Source organism: Sphaeramia orbicularis, chromosome 5 (assembly GCF_902148855.1).
Source record: "Sphaeramia orbicularis chromosome 5, fSphaOr1.1, whole genome shotgun sequence".
Taxonomy (NCBI): Eukaryota; Metazoa; Chordata; class Actinopteri; order Kurtiformes; family Apogonidae; genus Sphaeramia; species Sphaeramia orbicularis.
The window spans coordinates 36,461,088-36,480,503 of NC_043961.1; the positions used below are offsets into that span (position 1 = coordinate 36,461,088).

General features: G+C 36.9%; 1 protein-coding gene across 1 annotated transcript; it reads right to left on the reverse strand.

The window, feature by feature from the left end:
* Positions 1-5,412: 5,412 nt before the first annotated feature.
* On the reverse strand, positions 5,413-18,060 carry dusp7 (dual specificity phosphatase 7). Its single transcript, XM_030134607.1, has 3 exons — positions 17,112-18,060; positions 13,571-13,999; positions 5,413-9,522 (listed from the first exon to the last, which is right to left on the reverse strand). The coding sequence occupies exons 1-3, from the start codon at positions 17,518-17,520 to the stop codon at positions 9,206-9,208; spliced, it is 1,155 nt and encodes a 384-aa protein (XP_029990467.1). The 5' UTR covers positions 17,521-18,060; the 3' UTR covers positions 5,413-9,205.
* Between the last annotated feature and the right edge of the window lie 1,356 nt (positions 18,061-19,416).

Genomic DNA, 19,416 nt, shown 5'->3' on the forward strand with positions numbered 1-19,416 from the left:
TACATGAAAAAAACAAACAAACAAAAAAAAAAACCTCAATTACATTGTTTTTTCATGTCTAATGAGGAATAAAAACACTCAAGAAAAGATCTTGACAAAGGATCTAATAATGACTCTAACTGGTGAACACAGGAAAACATTTAGCAGACACACCATCAGGTATTTCCTCAGGAGTTACAGAAGTGAAAATGAAGGTGATAGAGTGAGTGATATGTGTGCGATAGATATTTCAAAATGGTGCCAAAAATGTATTTATGTAGCTTGAAGGTTGGGGAAACTTTTTGGTGTCAGGCTTTAACATAAGAAGTGATGGGTAACTGTTACATTTCAGCAAACAACCAATGACTGAATGGTATGTTATTAACTATCTTAGCAATTAGGCTTGATAAATTATCAATTTATTATGATATTTTGTGCCACTAAAGGCTGTAAAATGTTAGCTTATTTTTATATGAAAGAACATGTAACATTTGCAAAGACACCAGGTATAACTTAAATATACCCAATAATAAAAGAGAAATGTAGACATGTTTCCCCCAGGATGTACCTAGTGATGACCTCAGAATGCAAAATATTAAATGCAAAAAAAATTATACTCTTGCTCTGAGCCATCCCAAAATTAATGTTTTTTTAATAAAATACTGGGGCCAAAAATAGGAACAAAATTGGGACAGGAAAAGCTACCTAGGTGTCAGTGCATTTGATTTGGAAAACATGGCTTGAAATGGTCTTATATATCGCTATACATAAAGACACTGTGTTAAATTTGACGATCCTCGTGTTTTTTCTAATCCAGAAATGTGGGTTTTTCATGAATCGGCAGTCTCATTCCCGGTTTCCTATGTAACCCATCGTGTCCACTTGTGTTACATGCAGAACCTGCCCATTTAAACACAAATAAATCGTGAGTGATTTTGCAACAGCGGTCATTTTTGTGTAACACTCTGCCTTGCATTATTAGTTCAATTCCCAAAACGTACCTGTGAGAGAATAAAAAGGTAATAAAGAAAATAGTAGCGTATAATTTTCGGGTCCTTTTTACTGTGTTACAAGCTGATTTTTGTATAAAAAAAAAATATATAAAAAACTATAAAAATGTGTTTTATCTGAAAAATAGTTTCTCTTTTATCTCAGTAAGTATTTATTTTTAAAATAGACCCAAAGTGCATCCAAACTTGCTCCATAACACTAGTCTACATCTGCTTTGAATTTTTAGCCCCTCTGTCTTGTTTTTAGGGACCAGTGTCATAGAAGCATCCAAATACAATGTCATATTTCATATTTCATTTCATATCAGACAGGCCTCCTCTCTGTCTGTTTTTAAATCCCTTCTTAAAACCCATCTTTTCTCCTTGGCTTTTGAAACCATGTGAGATGTTTGAAGGTACAATCTTTAGTCTACTGTTTTTATTTGGTAGTGGTTTATTGTTCTTATTTATCTATTTTATTTATTTATTTATTTTGTTGTTTTTAATTGTATGGCTTTTTAATCTATGCTTGTATTTTATTCTTTTATTTGGATTTTATTTATTCTTCTGTGTAGCACTTTTTTTCTTTTTTGTACATTTTCTATGTCTTTAACCCTCCAGTATCTGGGTGTGCCTTTTAGGCACACTTTGCACTTTGTTTTAAGAAACTTCACATTATTTTTCACAATTTAAATAAAGTTAGAATTCAAAAGTGGTTCATTTTTACATGATCTTTAAAATTCTGGCCACCAACTAAAATTTGCACATTGTAAACAAAAGAAAATTACAAGACTAGCATCTGTCTCCCAAGTGTGCCTAAAACGCACTATTTCTTCCATTTGATATGTATGATTAGGGCTGACCTGGATTTACAAAAATAAAATCAAATTAGAGCAGAAATATAAATCAATATATAATATTTAATAGTTTGATTTATAGGTGTGCATTTTACGCACACTTGGTGACAAATGCTAGTATTTTTGAACATTTGACCTAGCGCCAAAAATAATAATGCAAATTAACCAATGTTGCTGTTAATCATTGACATATGCCAGGCTGCAAAAATCAAATAATATGTGATCCACTTTTTATGTAGTATATTGAAAAAAAAAAAAATTTGTGTGTTTTTTGCATCTAAAAAAATGGTTTGTTTACATTACAAACACAGCATTTAAAGGGTTAAAAAAAATGTGACAATTATTGAGTATTTGGTATGGTTATTAACGGCTGAAGTTGATGAAATAGAAAAAAGTGTAAAAGAATTAAAAACAACCTGTATGATTTTTTTTTTTTTTTTTGACATTATTCCACAAGTGTGCCAAAAAGGCACACTTGGTGCTTAGTAAGGGCCTTGCTAGACGGGATACCAGAGGGTTAAATCTATTCTGTATTTTATTCTCCTATTTTGATTTTAATTATTCTTCTGTACAGCACTTTGGTCCACTGCAGTTGTTTTAAAGTGCTTTACAAATAAAGTTGGATTGAATTGAAATGGATATTTCAGACTGAATCCTTGCTGGTGTTTCTTTTCGTATTAAAAGCCAAAAAGTCTGTTATCTGTAAACTATAACTCAACTTCCCCTCTCCCAAGTCTCAAGTTGATAAATTATTCATTCATTATAATATTTTGTGCCACTAATTTTTGTGTGTAAAAAGGCTGTAAAATGTTAGCTTATTTTAATGTGAAAAAACATGTAACATTTGCAAAGACACCAGGTATAACTTAAGTAGACCCAATAATAAAAGAGAAATGTAGACATGTTTCCCCCCAGGATGTACCTAATGATGACCTCAGAATGCAAAATATTAAATGCAAAAAAAAATTATACTCTTGCTCTGAGCCATCCCAAAATTAATGATTTTTTAATAAAATATTGGGGCCAAAAATAGAAACAAAATTGGGACAGGAAAAGCTACCTAGGTGTCAGTGAACACTCTGCCTTGCATAATTAGAGTAGGATTAAATAAGTTTATACTTCTTCCTACTCCTTTTTGACCATGCAAAATTCAGACTTATATGCGCTTGAAGAAAGATTCTGTTCATTTAAATGTTATTTTTGTTTTTCTTAATTTGCTTCGTTTTGTTTCATTTTGTTTATTTACATGTTTGAAATAAATAAAAGTAAATCACCTTCTGTAGTAAACCAGATATTTCCTGCTCAGTATGTAAAATGCAGTCAATTCACTCCTTTAAATGTTCCAGTTGAAGAAAACTTTTAATAATTTCAAATTAGAGAGGAAAACATTTCCTGTGTTACATAAACTGTCATGATGGCGATGATGAGTATGAGGGAAAGCATGTCATCAAGTTGCCAGGAAACTAGAAAGTGATCAGTCAGTGGTGTCTATCACGTTGTCCCCCCCCTGCTCGTCAAAGCTTAATTTCCGCTGTCACTGTAATATCCTGTGTGGATTACCATTAGGTGTGTGTCTGCGATGGTGCGACTGTGGCGATGAAGTCAAAGCAGGGTTGAGGGAGAGCTGTTGTTGAACGAGGTAACACCGGAGGAGAAGAGGAGACAAAAACGGGGAGATATTTATAGCCGGCTCGGCTCAGCTCACTGTGCTGCCTTTAAGACACTTTTTCTTCACAAAGCCTCCTTTTCACATCCTCACTTTGCAGATTCCCTTTGTCTGCCTCATCGCCGTCTCTCATGCACGTGCTCCATTACTACCCGTTAAGTGAGGGGCTATAGAAAAGCAGGGAAAGGTTATCTGTGAGCACACTTAATGGACATGCAGATCCCTCTAATGTGCACTAGCAGAATCATGAACTGTATTTTAATGATTATTTAACCCATAAAGATACCGGTGATTCGAAGTATCTACTGATCTAAACTCTTTAATAACTGCTGATCCACTAATTCTATCAATACATGTAAGTAATTGATGTAAAATACAGTTTTTCATGTTTTCATAGTCATCAGATATGATCCATTTGGACGTTCAGAGGCTCCATAGTGAACATGGAAACACCGACATCTTCTGCAACAGGGGTGTCAAACTCATTTTAGTTCAGGGGCCAGATTCAGCCAGATTTCATCTGAAGTGGGCCAAACCAGTAAAATAATAACATAATAATATATAAATAATGTCAACTCCAAACTTTTCTCTATGTTTTAGAGCGAAAAAAGTTAATTTACATTATGAAAAGGTTTTCATCTACAAACTATCCTTTCAAAAGACCTGAATAACATGAAGAAACTGAAAAAATAGTATAATTTTAACAGTATTCTGCCTCAGTTTATCATTTACACATGTACATTATAACTTACAGATCACAGTGGATTTACAAATATACACTAAACATTAGGTAACAGGGAGAATATTGTTAAAATTGTTCTTACTTCTCTTAAGACATTTCAGGTTATTCACATTTTTTGCAAAATTATACTTTGTTTTCGTGTAAATACATGAAAATATAAAGAGAAACATTTGAAGTTTTCATTATTTATATGTTATTATGATCGTATTTTACTGAATCCTGCCCACTTCAGATTGAATTGGTCTGAATGTGGAACCTGAACTAAAAGGATTGTTAATATTTTAGTGTAATTTTTGTATTTCACAAATTCATCCCAAGGGACGGACTGAACCCCTTGGTGGGCCGGATTTGGCCCCTGGGCCGCATGTTTGACACCTGTGATCTACAACATTGATTCACCAGTAAAACCCATGGAGTTGGATCTATGACAATGGATGGAGACACTTGGTGTATGTTCAGTTAATTATATATTTTGCTGAAGAAGATGCATTTTCTTCAGTTTTCTTTGTTTCTGATATAATAACCCTCAACTTTAATCTATGCTTTTATGTAACATTTACATGAACAGTGAATAAAATATAGGGGAATACATGATTTTGACTGAAACAATGCAAAACACAAAGAGTAATATTACAATAAATGGTTATAAATCACTTCTGAAAGGTTGAATTTAGAGGAATAAATCATACGGGAACTGACAGTAAAGTAGTTCTGGGTTTTTATGGGTTACAATTGACACCATGCAGATTTTGTTATGGAATTACACATGTATATTAAACTGAAGTGGTTGAGGTGACAGTACTGTGGTTTGTGACAGAGTTTCACTTTAAAAGAATGGAATGAGCTGTCAGAAACCTTCAAAACCAAACTAAAGACACAAAAAACACAAACCCTGCTTGCATGTGAGATCATGAAAGATTAGGGGAAAACCATTGAACACTATACTCCTGCTTTCAGAAGCCTTTCAGCATTCAGATTTCACGTGTAGCCAAATTTGGAGCAGATTAACAGATTATTTTTTGGCTGTGTTATCAAAGAAAAACAGTAATCTGATATACGTGACATCTCTTTCTCAAATCAGCGATAATTGCTTCATTTCTCGCAAAGTAAGACGCATCTTATCTGTCAATCCATCGCTGAGTCATAGCTTGTTGTGTGAAAATAATAGTCAAACATGTGTTAAAGAAAAAAATATTCAATATTTATTTGCAGTATAAACATGTCTTGTGTTGTTTCCATATACTGTACAATACATAGGGTCAATCGTATTTCCTTCAGTAGACAGAAAAGTGAACTGCCCTGGTTAACATGCCTCGTTTTTATACACAGACAGATTGCATCTTTTTTAAAAACTGTTTACAGCACAATACAAAACAGCTATTCAACATGTGTTTGAAGCTGTAACATGATGCAAGATGCATTGTCAAAAAAATCCCTGAAAAATTCCTCACTGAGGTAACATTTTTAAATCATTCACTTCTTCTTTCACTTTGTTTTAGCGCCTCCTCCTCCTCCTCCTCCTCCTCCTCCTCCTCCGTTCTCCCTATTCCCTCATTCATGGTTTTCCCTCCCAAGCACATTCTTACCAAAGTGTAGCTACAAGTTTAAGGACACAGAAACTGCCGTTCCCATGATCTGGCAAATTTACAAACAGAGAAAAAGACTTGATTTCTCTTTCATTATTACAAAGACACAAAAACACAAGAAAGCAGCTTGAAACAAACCTTTTTCTTTTAAATAGAAAAGCTCCGTACTGAAATATATTTCAATCCTAGGGTGTGAGTGATCAAGTTCTCAACATTTCGTTATTGTAGGTGGGATATGACTCCAGACGAGGGAAGTCCATTCAAGCATGGTATCATTTTCATCTCTGATGCTATAATAGGAGAGGAACTTTTGCATATAAATTCATAACATATATATACGTAGATATATATTCATATTGAAAGGCCACAGGAATAGCATAGAGCACATTATCAAAACAAGACGGAAAAACACCTTGTAATCGTATAAGCTGGGTGGTGTATTCATCTATTGTGAAACATAACTGGCATGCTGAAACACAGCTCTGGCTGTGTGAAGCAGTGTGTGTGTGTGTGTGTGTGTGTGTGTGTGTGTGTGTGTGTGTGTGTGTATCCGTGTGCATGTTTGTGTGTATGTATGTGCGTGTGCATATATGTGTCATTGAGGGCCTCTTTTGCGTTGGTACGGGGCACGACGGCCCTACATTTTGGACACCCCAGGTGAAATGTTACTTCAGTCCACAAGCCATATCGAGCTGGATCTTGTATAATTATAGAGAATAGATACAGTATAGTACAAAAGAAGAAGAAGAATTTAAAAATTTTGGATCTACAAAATACTGCAAAAATGTTTTGATATATTGCAGAGTAACAAAGAGGACCTCGTGTGACCCGTTACGGCAGAAGACAGCTCGCTGTCTGTTATCGCCGTGTTCTGATTCAAATAACAGATAACAAACATTTCTCTTTTTTAAACACATTTTTCTGAAGTGAGTTACAAAGAGTATTGAACAGTCAGCATTAGAAACAAGTTAGAAAGATTATATAAGGCCAGCTATAACCAACCCTGCTCAGATTCAACTGCTTTCCCTCAGAAACCCAGGTCTTTGTTTCTGTTTTGACCCCGTCCATATCACTGCTTTGAAGACGATTCCTCGAATTCGCTATAAACATTGTGTCTTGTCGACCTACAGACTTAAGTGCTGCCAATGCTGGATTGTTATTCCACCTATAAGAACATTAGAAAACATTAGAAAAGACACTACGACAACTACTACAACTTACACGTCTTTTTGGAGTCGCAGCTGTTGTTGCATTATTTTTCTACATTTTTCACACGTTTTCAAAGTGCTTCTGATGCGGACAGGGTCTTAGAAACTCCTTGGCCACATGCTGTGCACCGCTGTGTTCAGCGGCGACAGCAATTAAAAAAAACAGTCCTCATCAAACATCATCCCACTCAGTAAAGCAAAATTCAACCCATGGTTACATCTACTGTTAGAGAGCATACAGTACCACAGCATGCTCAGGTATACAAAATAATATAGATCTGTTTACTATTAGCTCTATAATATATATATTTATATATATCTATTTATATCATGTGTTTGTGTTTAATATATCTTTCATATAATATACCCAAGGCTTGAGGGTGAATCAACTCAGACAAAAGTTTCTTTGACAAAATGGGGGCTCCCTTTGCAGAAACACTTAGCTTCTGTTTCATCCAATTAAGCTATTGAAGTAGTTAAGTGCAGTCTGTAGCTGAGGCCAGTCCCAGGTTACAACAATATCATCACTTTGACACCCAAACCAGGGGCAGGCTTAGCCCCATACTTTTGATTTTCCTCTCTGTCTACAATCATTTTACCGTGGAAAATAACCTAACATAGACAACAAAGAAAAAAACTTCCTCTTGCAGTTTTGGTAATACTAGTGTTTCAGTGCTTTCCTCAGTGTTGCTAAGCTACCTTAAAGAGTTGCTAAGAGATGTTAACACTGCCTTAATTTTCCTAATACGAAGACCAAACTGTAAAGTCCGGTGGTAGTTGTTAGAGACAGTGAGATACTATTGTGTAAGATATTGCTGGGATGAAAGAACTAAGACAGTTTAGAAAAACAAAATGACAACATAATCCAAAGAGCTGGTGGTTTAAAGTGGAACATCTTGTTAGGCAACAGTCACATGGGGAAGGAAGTAGGAACTGGGAAGTGAACTTTTGCAAACAGTTGGCAAAATGTCAAGTCTGCTGTAGTATCTTCACACTCACCCAGCTACAACCCCATCCTCTAGGCCTACATTCTGTCTGTCTGTCTGTCTGTCCTCTCCATAACCCGTGTCTAACCCTGGTCCTCTGCCCAGGGCCCAGTTCCTGCTCTCTCCCCACCGCTCTGTGCAGCTGTTCGGACTCGTCGCAGCCTGGGACTGGCCTCTCCTCTCCACTCCTCTCCTCTGAATGTCTCTTTATCTGCCTGCTTCCAGCACTAGCTTCAAGTGCCAAGAAGTCAATGGCTACACCACTGTGCAAACTGCATTAGGTCATTACAAACCTAAAACGAGAGAAACAAAAACGAAACAAAAGCGGGAAAAAAAAAAAGACGACTAGAAATATCACAACAACGTTCTTCTTTGTTGGTGTCACCACACCCATTCCCCTTCTTTAGTTGTACAATCTTAAACCATTACTGGATTGGATTACTTTGTTTTTGGACAAAGATAAGATGTCTATGTGTATATATTTATATAAGGTATAGATTTGTGCGTAAATGTACACAAAAATATACAAAAATGCATATAGACATACTGAATTTGTTAAGGACTGCCCATACATTTTCTGCTATGTACGTTAACATACATACAGTACATACAGTACAAACATACATACTTTGTTTAGGTGTGTGTGTGTGTTAATTCCTTGGTTTTTAAAAACTCTACATTCAGTAGAGTGACACTTTCTATGAGTAAATCCCCGATTCTCCACTTGGCACCAGTCAGCTCAGCTCAAGAGCCGAGACAGAAAGACAGAGGATGTTGTCATCTCATAAATCAAGCACTGTAGTAGATTTTCTGTGTTCCTATCTTTGTATAAAGCTGTCTGTCTTGCTGCCCTCAGTTTCTTAGTCAGTTGAATTCCCTCTGGTCTTCATTACAAGACAAGTTGATTAGGGCTCTTTCACAAAATCAGTCAACTCTGATGGACCACCATTGTGACCTCACCCGTCAGTTCCCCTCTGGGTTTAAAAAAAAAAAACAAACTCCCCTTCCCCTTTCACTTGGCATCTGAGACCTCCCTCTCTCCTCAATGCTGTTCTGTGGCCAGGCTCTCAGACAACGAGCCTCAGGAGGCTAAAACATTCATTAAAACTGGCTGCTTCCTTCCAGTGCAGCCATTTGTTACCGTGGTAACAACACCACCTTGACCCCAGATGGGATGGTCCCCCCTTAATTTTCATGTGGACTCCAACGTGTCCAGCTGAAACACGTTATGATTGGTCGGGGTGGTGAAGAAGAGCTGGTCATGTGTCGGGGATGACGTGTGGTTGTCACAGGGACTGTTGAGGCCCAGCGTCCTCTCAAAGTCCAGGAGCTGGCCCATGAAGTTGAAGTTTGGGGAAATGTTTGACTTTTTTCGTTTGACAAAGTCGTAGGCATCGTTGAGTGACAGATTGAGCTTCTGCATCAGGTAGGCCACGGTGACGGTTACGGAGCGGCTGATCCCGGCCAGGCAGTGGACCAGGATGCCACACTTTTTAGAGCGAGCCTCATCTGAGGGAGGACAGAGGAGGGTGGAGAGTGAAGAGAATGAAAAGAAAACGGGGAAAGGAGAAAAGAAAAGAGCACATGAGACAGAGAAATAGATTCCTGTTAAACTCTGCATTTGATTCAACATATACTATCATGGAAAGAATTATTAGACCATCAATCCAGTACTAACTCCTGTGTGTGTCATGTGACTAAAATAGACAGAAAAGTAAACATGTAATGCCCAAAAGCACTGTTTTTGTCAGTACAATGCCATAGCTATTGATGTAAGAATTGAAGTGATTTTGGTTATTATTAAGAAAACATGGAAAATGGATAGATATCAGCTCTGAAATTAAACTATTATGAGCTACATTTGTTGTTATCATTATATTTGACCAAACAAATGTACCTTTAGTTGTACCAGGCATTAAAATGAACAAGAAATTGAAGAAAACAAGAGGTGGTCTAATAATTTTTTCCACGACTGTATTTAACTCATACAGTTCATTCAGTATCTTCAGATGGATCTAAAATCTTACTGTCGACATGAGTGTTTTTTTCCAAACAGGCATCATGCTCTTTGTCAACAAGACCCACATGGGGACAAACCACTTAGATTAAAGCATGGTGGTCAAATACAGACTTTTATTACATGGTTTTTGTTCAATAATTAATTCTGATAGGTCAGTGACGGCATGGCCAAGTTTACATCAATAAAATCACATCGGAATCAATAGTTTTTGTCAGTTTATCACTTTTTTTAGCAAGCCGCTACATAATACTGAATTGATTATTAGCGCAAAATATACCCAGACAGTGATTCATGACCCTAATAATCAGCCCATAGTGACCATTACCCTTAACAAACTGTAATATAATATAGTGTTAGTCTCATGACATAATTTTTAAAGTCATATTTTTGGCCAAATTGTGATAATTGAGTAACTTTACTCTATTAAGACTGCTAAAATATTTGTCATCATTGGCTATGACCTCAAAAAAATATGACTTAGGCAATTATGTTATGAGGCTACTGATATCCAGAAAACTAAAGCTCAAAGTGGTTATCTGTGTTATACAATATTGTTAAGCATAAGTTCTAGAGGTATACAGAAAAACATGAGATACTTGAAAGAGTTGATTAATCGGTTACCGTTGTGCTTAAATTTACTTGATAAATATATAATCTGATAGTGAAGTTTTGGGAGGTTTCATGAAAGCCATTACCTTGATCTCTGAGATTAATTCTGAGCAATGATTTTTACTAGTTTCTACCATAATGACACAGTAAATTGCTTAATATAACAACATAATCTGCTTTATAAACAGAATAACCAGTCAGATTCATATATGTAGGTAACAGGACAGTAGGACTTGACTGAAAGCTGATAAACAATGTTCATCATGATTCAAAGGTTTCCATAGTGATCTTTTCTTATTAATAATTTGCGTTGTATTATTTCATCCAGAAGCCATTTTTCTCAATGGCAGCGCAAAGTTATAAATGAGAACAACAGGGGTTGTTTCATTCTGCTTTCCAGCTCTCACTCAAAAGGAAAAACCTGAATAAGAAAACACCATGCATTATTTACAGGCTATATCCTTCCACCTTCACTCAGCTGCAAGGCCTTACACTTGCATCACTACAGACCATTAAAGCTGAGAGTTAAGTGCTCCTTTGCTTCCTCCTCTCTCCTTTATCTTGCTCTGCCTCTCCTCACTCTTCCTGCCTACATCTCTTGTTGTAGGATTGAGGTCAGCTGGCTCCGCTGCCAAGAGGATGCCAAATTAAATTTATATGTGATGTGTGCACACGTTCTACAATAAAAGGGGCCAAAAAATCCTCATCAGCATACCCAGACTGAACTCTACAGCGCTCACAAGTCGAATAAGTAGTCATGTAAACCTCAGCAGTTACGCCACACTGAACTTTACCTCAATGTGCGCAGCATTACATCACTTTACTTTTGCTTTAAACAACGTAAGAGCTGCTGCCATGAATCAAATCCCCGTCTCTGTCCGTTCTCTACAAGATAAATCTTACAAAATAATAATATGGGATATTAAAGGAAACTTTCCACAACCCGAGCTTGTTTCCTTTACCATAATTACCCTGCTGTTACTGAAAAGATCATCTGTAATCCCTGCACATTACAACTACCCGGCTTGCACCGTTTAACATCAGCGTGACCTAAATCTGCCATGACCCTTGGCTCTAGCATATGCCACATTTCCTCCTACCTAAGCAGTAACATCAGTGTGAAAAAAAAACAGAAAAATGTCAGTGGTCTGAATAAGATACCATAGAGCCTCACAACTCATCTAATCAGTCACAACATCAGTCTGCTCAATTATGTAACTGCAAAAAGGCTGCATTTAATTAACTAAAAATGTGCCACATGCTGGCGTGAACATGCAAATCTATTGTGTGTTTGTGTGGAGACTGCTCATTCTCCATCCACCTAATAAAGAGATGACAAATCACTCTCTGTTCAGGCTGTGGAGCATGTGCTGTGCATGGTCACATGACTGTCCGGTTTGGCAATATTTTGGATTGAAGCTCAGGGACATCGAGCACAAAGAGATACTGTTGAAAACATGCAAAGTTACTGCTGATCTGATCACACAACAAACACAACAAATGTGTCGAAGCGCTTTAAACAGCAGCAGCAATGCGTGTTTTTTCCTCACGAAGCAGAATGATTATTACACCACTTTCACAGTATTTTATCACCAATATCTGACACTTCAATAATCAGCGGAATATGACCAAACTGTGGAATAAACACAAACCCTTGATATCCTCAGTGGCTTTTTTTTTCTCTGGGAACTGTCAGAAGGAATCATAGGAAATACTAAAAAGGGGGTGAGATGATGCAGAAGACTTTAAAGCAAACTATAGAGGGCTGCAGTTCTTGTGGCTTCCATATGACCCCACTCTCGAAGAATCAATTTTCATGTTTTATTCAAGACTTTGCATGTTGCGACTGTACATTTGTTTTGTTGCACATAGTTATCTATTGGATACTGACTGGAATCATTTTACACTCAAGTTTTCTAAGGAAGAACAGTCACATAGTTGTATTATAAATGTGTTTGTATTGCATGTACGTTGTGTTTCATGTACTTTTTATGCTATGTACAAGTGCAGCTCTGCAAAGCATTTTCTGAGACACTTTAGTCCCAAAAAATGGAATCTGAACACATCTGATTCATTTAACCCTTTCATGCATAAATTATGAGCACCTTAGTCAAGATTTTTTTCTTGAGTGTTTTTATTCTTCCTTGGGCATGAAAAAACCAATGCAATCGACTTTTTTTTTTTCATTGAGTTAGAAAAATGTCTGTGCATTATATTTTTGAAGTAAAGAAACGTGTTTAAATCCCAGTATCAGAAAGTGATATGAAAACAATGAAATAAAAACATTTTTAATGCTGCTAATCTGATGTTTTCTCACATTTTAACATATTCTAAAGCTAGTTATTACTCACTTCATGGAGTTAATATGCAAAAAAAAAAAAAGCCAAACAATTAACAACCGATTTACAATTAAACATGTTAGTGCAGATCAGGTTTATCAAAAATAGGCAAAGTTACAGTAATGGCATGAATGTCAGTGTATGGAATGATGCATAAGTGTCCACTGGGTGGCTGATATGGAACTAAAACATCAAAACCCATAAATATACAACAGTTTTGAATAACTGTCCACTGTAGTGACCACTATGCATGAAAGGGTTAAAGACTTGACCAAAAACACAAGTAGATTTTAATCTAAGTTGAAAACAAACATTAGTTTCAATCCTCAACTAAACTCTAGCTAAATTAATAGACTGATGAAATGTGATGTTTAACTGACAGATTATTCTAGCAAATGTTCAACTTAAGCTGGTAGATGTTAGTGGTTAGAGCTGGATATTGTTATTTGTAATGTGTGATGATAAACTAAATATCTTTTTTAGTTTGATTGTTAGTTTTGATTGTCTGGATAAAACTGTATGTGAGCACATACTGTACATAGCCTCACACTGAAAACTAAATAATAACAAACCCTCCATTTAAACTTACCAATGAATGAAATGGCCTCAGGGAAAAACTGAGAGAGGTTTTGGCTCCAGTGATCGGAGATGGGGATCTGTTTGTACTTGAAGTCCCCTTCGTGTTCAAACATGTTGGGCAGGTTGGGCGTCACGTTGAGGATGTACTTGATATTGTATTTGCTGAGCACATCCAGGTTGGTGGAGTCTTTGGCACAGCCCAGGTAAAGGTACGGCAGGATCTGGACGGGAAATGCTGGTTGGTTGTTAGGGAGCGGGCTGCCCTCTGACTCCGTGGCGCTGCCTGGCTCGCGGTCAGATTCACCGTCTGAACAGTCTGAGCTGATGCGTAGTCCTCCCAGACCGAGGACAGAGGCTGGCGGAGAGCTGCTTGGACAGGAACAGTCCAAATTGGTCTCGCAGTGCTCGGGGTACTCCGACTGGAACTTGTTGAAGCCCCCTAGATTCACCAAAAACAAGATACAAAAAAATCTGGATTATAATATAAGAGTAGGGATGTAATGATTACCGGTATAACGATAAACCGCGGTAAAATTGCAGACAGTTAGTATTACCGTTAAAATTCTAATTATCATGATAACAGTGTTTGATTACCGCACTTTTCCGGAGAAAACGCCTATGTAAAGATCTGCTTCTATGTCAAATATTTGAGTATAGTTTTAATTTATTACAATTTTAATATTTGGAACCAATATTCACTTTTAAAGTCTTTGAAAAGGTTCCTTAAGCATCTTTGTGTTATTTATGCAATAAAGTATATACATTTTTCAAATCAGATTTTATATATATTTTTGTGTTTTTTAGCCTTTTATGTTGATATAGTAGGTTAAAGTGAAAAAATAATAGGCTGATGATATAAATGAAGTTGTGCTGAAAAAAAAGCTACCAAACATGGGTATGGTAAACATTTCTGTATATAGTATATAAAGGCAAAATCAAAAGTACTGAAAAACGGCCTAAATAGGCTCACACCACTAAAGGTTAATATTTGAATGTTTCTGCCGAGAGAAAGTGCATTGTGCCTATTTTTTTATTTGGTTTTATTGTTGTTGTTGTTGTGTTTTTTCAAAATACAACTTGGTTAAATTATTTCAGTGTGTGTATAAGTACTTTTTGAACATTTTGAGCACAATTTCAATAATACCGTGATAATTATGATAACCGTGATGATAATTTTGGTCACAATAACCTTGATATGAAATTTTCATATCATTACATCCCTATATGAGAGACATGCTTTTGGCTGCTGTTTAGCATGTAGCCTGGTTATAATGTAAACTAAAAAGAAAAAAAAGGCAGCTTGACACAAACAGTGGATAAGTGGTCTAAACTGAATTCAATAAATTTAATCAAAAGACACTAGAAAATAAAATGTGGGAAAGATTGTGATGATAAAGGTGATAAAAATGAATAATAGACATTATAATATAGACCAGTGGTGTCAAACTCATTTTAGTTGATCTGCAGTGGGCCGGACCAGGAAAATAATAACATAATAATATATGAATAATGTCAACTCCAAACTTTTCTCTATATTTTACAGTGAAAAACGTAAAATTAAGCAATAAAAATGTTCACATCTACAAACTGTCCTTTCAAACAATGTGAATAACATGAACAAACTGAAAGAATAAGTGTAATTTTAACAATATTCTGCCTCAGTTTATCATTTCCACATGTTCATTATAACTTACAGATCACAGTGGATCTACAAATACACATAACATTTAGTAACAGGCAGAATATTGTTAAAATTGCACTTATGTTTCTTAAAACATTTCAAGTTGTTCATATTTGTTCAGATTATTCCCATTTTTTGTGAAATTATACTTTGTTTTAATGTAAATACATGAAAATATTTACATTTACAAAGAGAAAAATGTGGAGTTGTGAGTATTTATAGATTATTATGATATAATTTTACTGGTCTGACCTACTGGAGATTGAATTGGTCTGAATGTGGAACCTGAACTAAAATGATTGTTAATTTCTTAATATCTATTTTTGCATTTCATAAATTCATCCCAAGGGCCAGACTGGACCCTTTGGCGGGCCGGATTTGGCCCCCGGGCTGCATGTTTGACACCTGTGTTATAGACACTGTTGCCCATAATGTTGAATAATTTTATTTTCAGACATATTCCTCTTTTCATTCCTATTTATACACATCAATAATCACCTTTAACCTGGTCTAATGATTACAAACTCAGTCCATGTTACAGTTTATCTATCAAGAATAAATAACATTATCACAATCATTGTATTAGAAGAGGTAAAAATATTTTAATCCAACTTTATGGGCAATATGTGTATTATTGTACTGCATCAAAGTTGTAATGGAGCAACCCAAGCAAAATCAAAGCACGTTTTCATTCATAACCATGATGAATGTAAAGCATCATTATAATAAGTAGGCCAACACTGACTATAATATCATTTTGAAGTCAAATGAATAAAACGTTTTTGTTTTTTTTTATAGTGATTACACGACCCCATATTTCTGTGACCTAAAAAAAAAGGACCAAAACGTGACATTTGCGTCATTCCGCATAAGTAAACAGCCTGGACAGATGTGCTCCATTGAGAAAAGTGGAGCCCTGGGGAGAATGAGCGCACAGAAGGACAGTCTGCTCTGCGCTGCACTCAGCTCAGCGGACTTTTTGTGAATGGCAGCTCGATTTGTGACTCCCAACAAACATTCCCTACCTCATTTATCCACATCTCTAACACACCGCAGTCTTCTAATAACATAGACGTCATATATAAACGCTGCGCTCGTTTTACCGAATCCTAACGCGCTGTTTTAATTCGCGTTGGATCATTTACGCAGCGCGTCGTCGTCGCTTCGTTCTCCCTGTTCATTCATGAAAAAAAACGCCAGTCTTTTCTTGAAAGAGCACAACATGGCGGGGCCATATTTGTAGCATTTAATTGAAAACATATTTGACACAGCTCTGCGCGTTGAGAAAAAAAAAAAAAAAAAAAAAAAAGGCTGTAGTGCGTCTCTTTGGAGGCGATAAGACGGATGGATCAGTAAAAGGGGCAGTCGTGCCAAAAGTCAAAGTACATTATGACTTCACACTCGCTGACCTGTTCCAGTGTGTTATGACAGGGATAAAACATGGCCATAAAACACGGAGCTTTCATGCTTATTTAGAAGGAAACATAAAGTTGTGATTTGGGATTTGAATTCGTGGGGACAGATGACTGCAGACGTGCGCGTCTGGAGTGAAAACCGCACTGTGACACTAAAATATAAATCAAACAAATACAAAATAATTAGGTTTTGTAGCCAATAAATACAAGTGGACAGTCGTGACTTCATTTTTTTTCCACTGTAGACTGTTCTTTAAAATAAATACAACACCAAAAAGACGCGTAAAATGACAATAACAAAGGGAATGGTACTGTTTTAGTGGGTTATAAATTGAGTGGAAATGTAAAATAACAGTGGAAGAACGGTCATGCTCCATAATTGGGACAAGCTGTGTTTCCAGTTGGAGTTTTTAGATGGACTCCAACCTCCAACCTGCTCAGGACATTGATCTTACCCTCCAGGTAGAAAGCTTTGCACCCGTCATCCCGCAGTTTCTGTAGGAGCAGCCCCAGGACAGAGCTCCCCAACCCGGACTCCTGCCTCTCCGAAGTGGCCTCGTCGTACAGGACCACCACGTCCGTCTTGCACCGCTTCACAAATTTCTCCTTATCCTCATTGTTGGGGATGATGGAGCGGATCGGCAGGTTGCCCTTCTTCAGCCTCCGGAGCATGAGGCCCGGGATGGCCAGGTTGATGGCCGACTCTATGTGCGAGGACTCGTACAGCTCATGGGGTCTGCAGTCCAGCAGCAGCAGAGAGGTGGCCCCGGTCTCCAGCTCCTCCTGCAGCCACTCCACGCTCTTACTCGACATCATCATCATAGTCACGATCACAGAGCCTCTCCACAGATGATTAATTTTCATCAGGGAAACCTTAATCCGCCTGTCCCCTGGTGTGACATGAAACTAAACACAACGGAATAGAGGCAAAGAAAAATCACGGCGCTAAACTTCCCTTCCCGTGGACACCACCACCTCCTCCTCCGCCGCCGTTGATGCTCCTGCTGCTGCTGCTGCTGCTCCGGCGGGCGCGCACACACACGCACCCAACACACACTTCCACACGCGCACACACATCCAACACGCACGCACCGATGCCCCTCCGGTTGGAGAAGAAAACTTAAACATGCAGAGATTTCTTTCCCTCCTTCCTTGAGTCCAATGGAAGTGGAGCTTTCATTCCAGTCCATCGACGTCCATTCGGAGGGTCCGGTCCGACTGTGGAGGCGTCCGCGCACCGACCCCCAAAAGGCCCCTGCCGTGCCCCCTTAGTGTCCTAGGATGGGAGTTTGCGATAAGTTGCCGCCGCTAAAGCCCATGGTTATTGTTATTATTTGACATGCTGGTCCGTGGAGCGCCTCTGGTTTGTCATTTGCACTGGATGCGTTAAAGAGGCTCTGCGGGCTTGTCATTCAGGAGGGAGGAGCGCACGGGCTTAAAGGCGCAGAGCTGCTGCAGCGTCACAGCAGGACGGGAGGGGCTCACCCCCAACTGTCCATTCACTGATCTGAAAACACACCTGACACAGGAGGCATCTGCACACTGCATGACTACCTTACACTTTTTCTCAGTCGATTTGGTACATTTCTCGAATCATAATCGAATCGGTGCATTTAAAAGGATGTATACATCCAGTATAATAACAAAATATGTACTTATACTTATATGAATAAGTGAATATTATTGAAGATGATTAAGAGCCACTGGAAAAAAATAAAAATAAAGGCCCAATATATATATTTTATTATTATTATTATTATTATTATTATTATTATTATTATTATTATTATTATTCTGAGAAAAAAGTCGGAATTCTGAGATTAACCCTTTCATGTATACTGGTCACTACAGTGGACACTTATTCTACAGCTGTTCTCTTGTATATTCATGGATTTTGTTGTTTTGTTTTGTTTTGTTTTTTTACACATATCTTTATTAAAGTTTTAAGACATTACATATCGTTTCTGACATGAATTGGTAACATTGTGTAGATCTCCCCAGAGTGTAATAGTTATAGTTTTCACGCAATTATCAGAAAATGCATGTTTCTTCGCATCAAAGATTAAATGCATGGTGTCCAGCTGAGTGGACATTTTTGCAACTTCATGAAAAATAGGTTCCTGAGAATTTTTTTTTTTATTATAATTACTACTTTTTTTTTTTTAAATGTATTATTATTATTATTATTTTTACTTTTTTAATTTTATTTATTTTTCATAAGAAAATTTTCAATCGCATTGTTTTTTTCATGCCTAAAGAGGAATAAAAACACTCAGGAAAAAAAAATCTTGATTAAGGTTCTCATAATTCGTGCATGAAAGGGTTAAAATCAGAATTCTGAGAAAAAAGTCAGAATTCTGAGAAAAAAGTCCAAATTCTGACTTCAATCTCAGAATTCTGACTTTTTTCTCAGATTAATAATAATAAAATATCTATCTATCTATCTATCTATCTATCTATCTATCTATCTATCTATCTATCTATCTATCTATCTATCTATCTATCTATCTATCTATATATTGGACCTTTTTTCAGTGGCCCTAATCCTTTTCCATATATCATAATACAGAAGAATGCATAAAGTAAGATATTATTGTGTATTGCCTATTTGTAATTAATTAATCAATTAATACAGATTATCATGACTGGCGGCATTGTACCCGTGGTGCCATTGTGTGTGAACAGTGCCTATACATTTTTGTAAATGGACACAGCAAGAGCAGCAGCAATTTTGTAAAAAATTGTTGTGATGTTATTTGT

What these genes read in the sequence shown, in the direction of transcription:
- dusp7 (XM_030134607.1), bottom strand. Translation starts at nt 17,520, where the DNA reads ATGAAAATTAATCATCTGTGGAGAGGCTCTGTGATCGTGACTATGATG. An exon ending in CAAAGCTTTCTACCTGGAGG is followed by an intron (nt 14,000 to 17,111) that starts GTAAGATCAATG and finishes TGGTGAATCTAG; the next exon opens with GGGGCTTCAACAAGTTCCAG. An exon ending in TGAGGCCATTTCATTCATTG is followed by an intron (nt 9,523 to 13,570) that starts GTAAGTTTAAAT and finishes GTCCTCCCTCAG; the next exon opens with ATGAGGCTCGCTCTAAAAAG.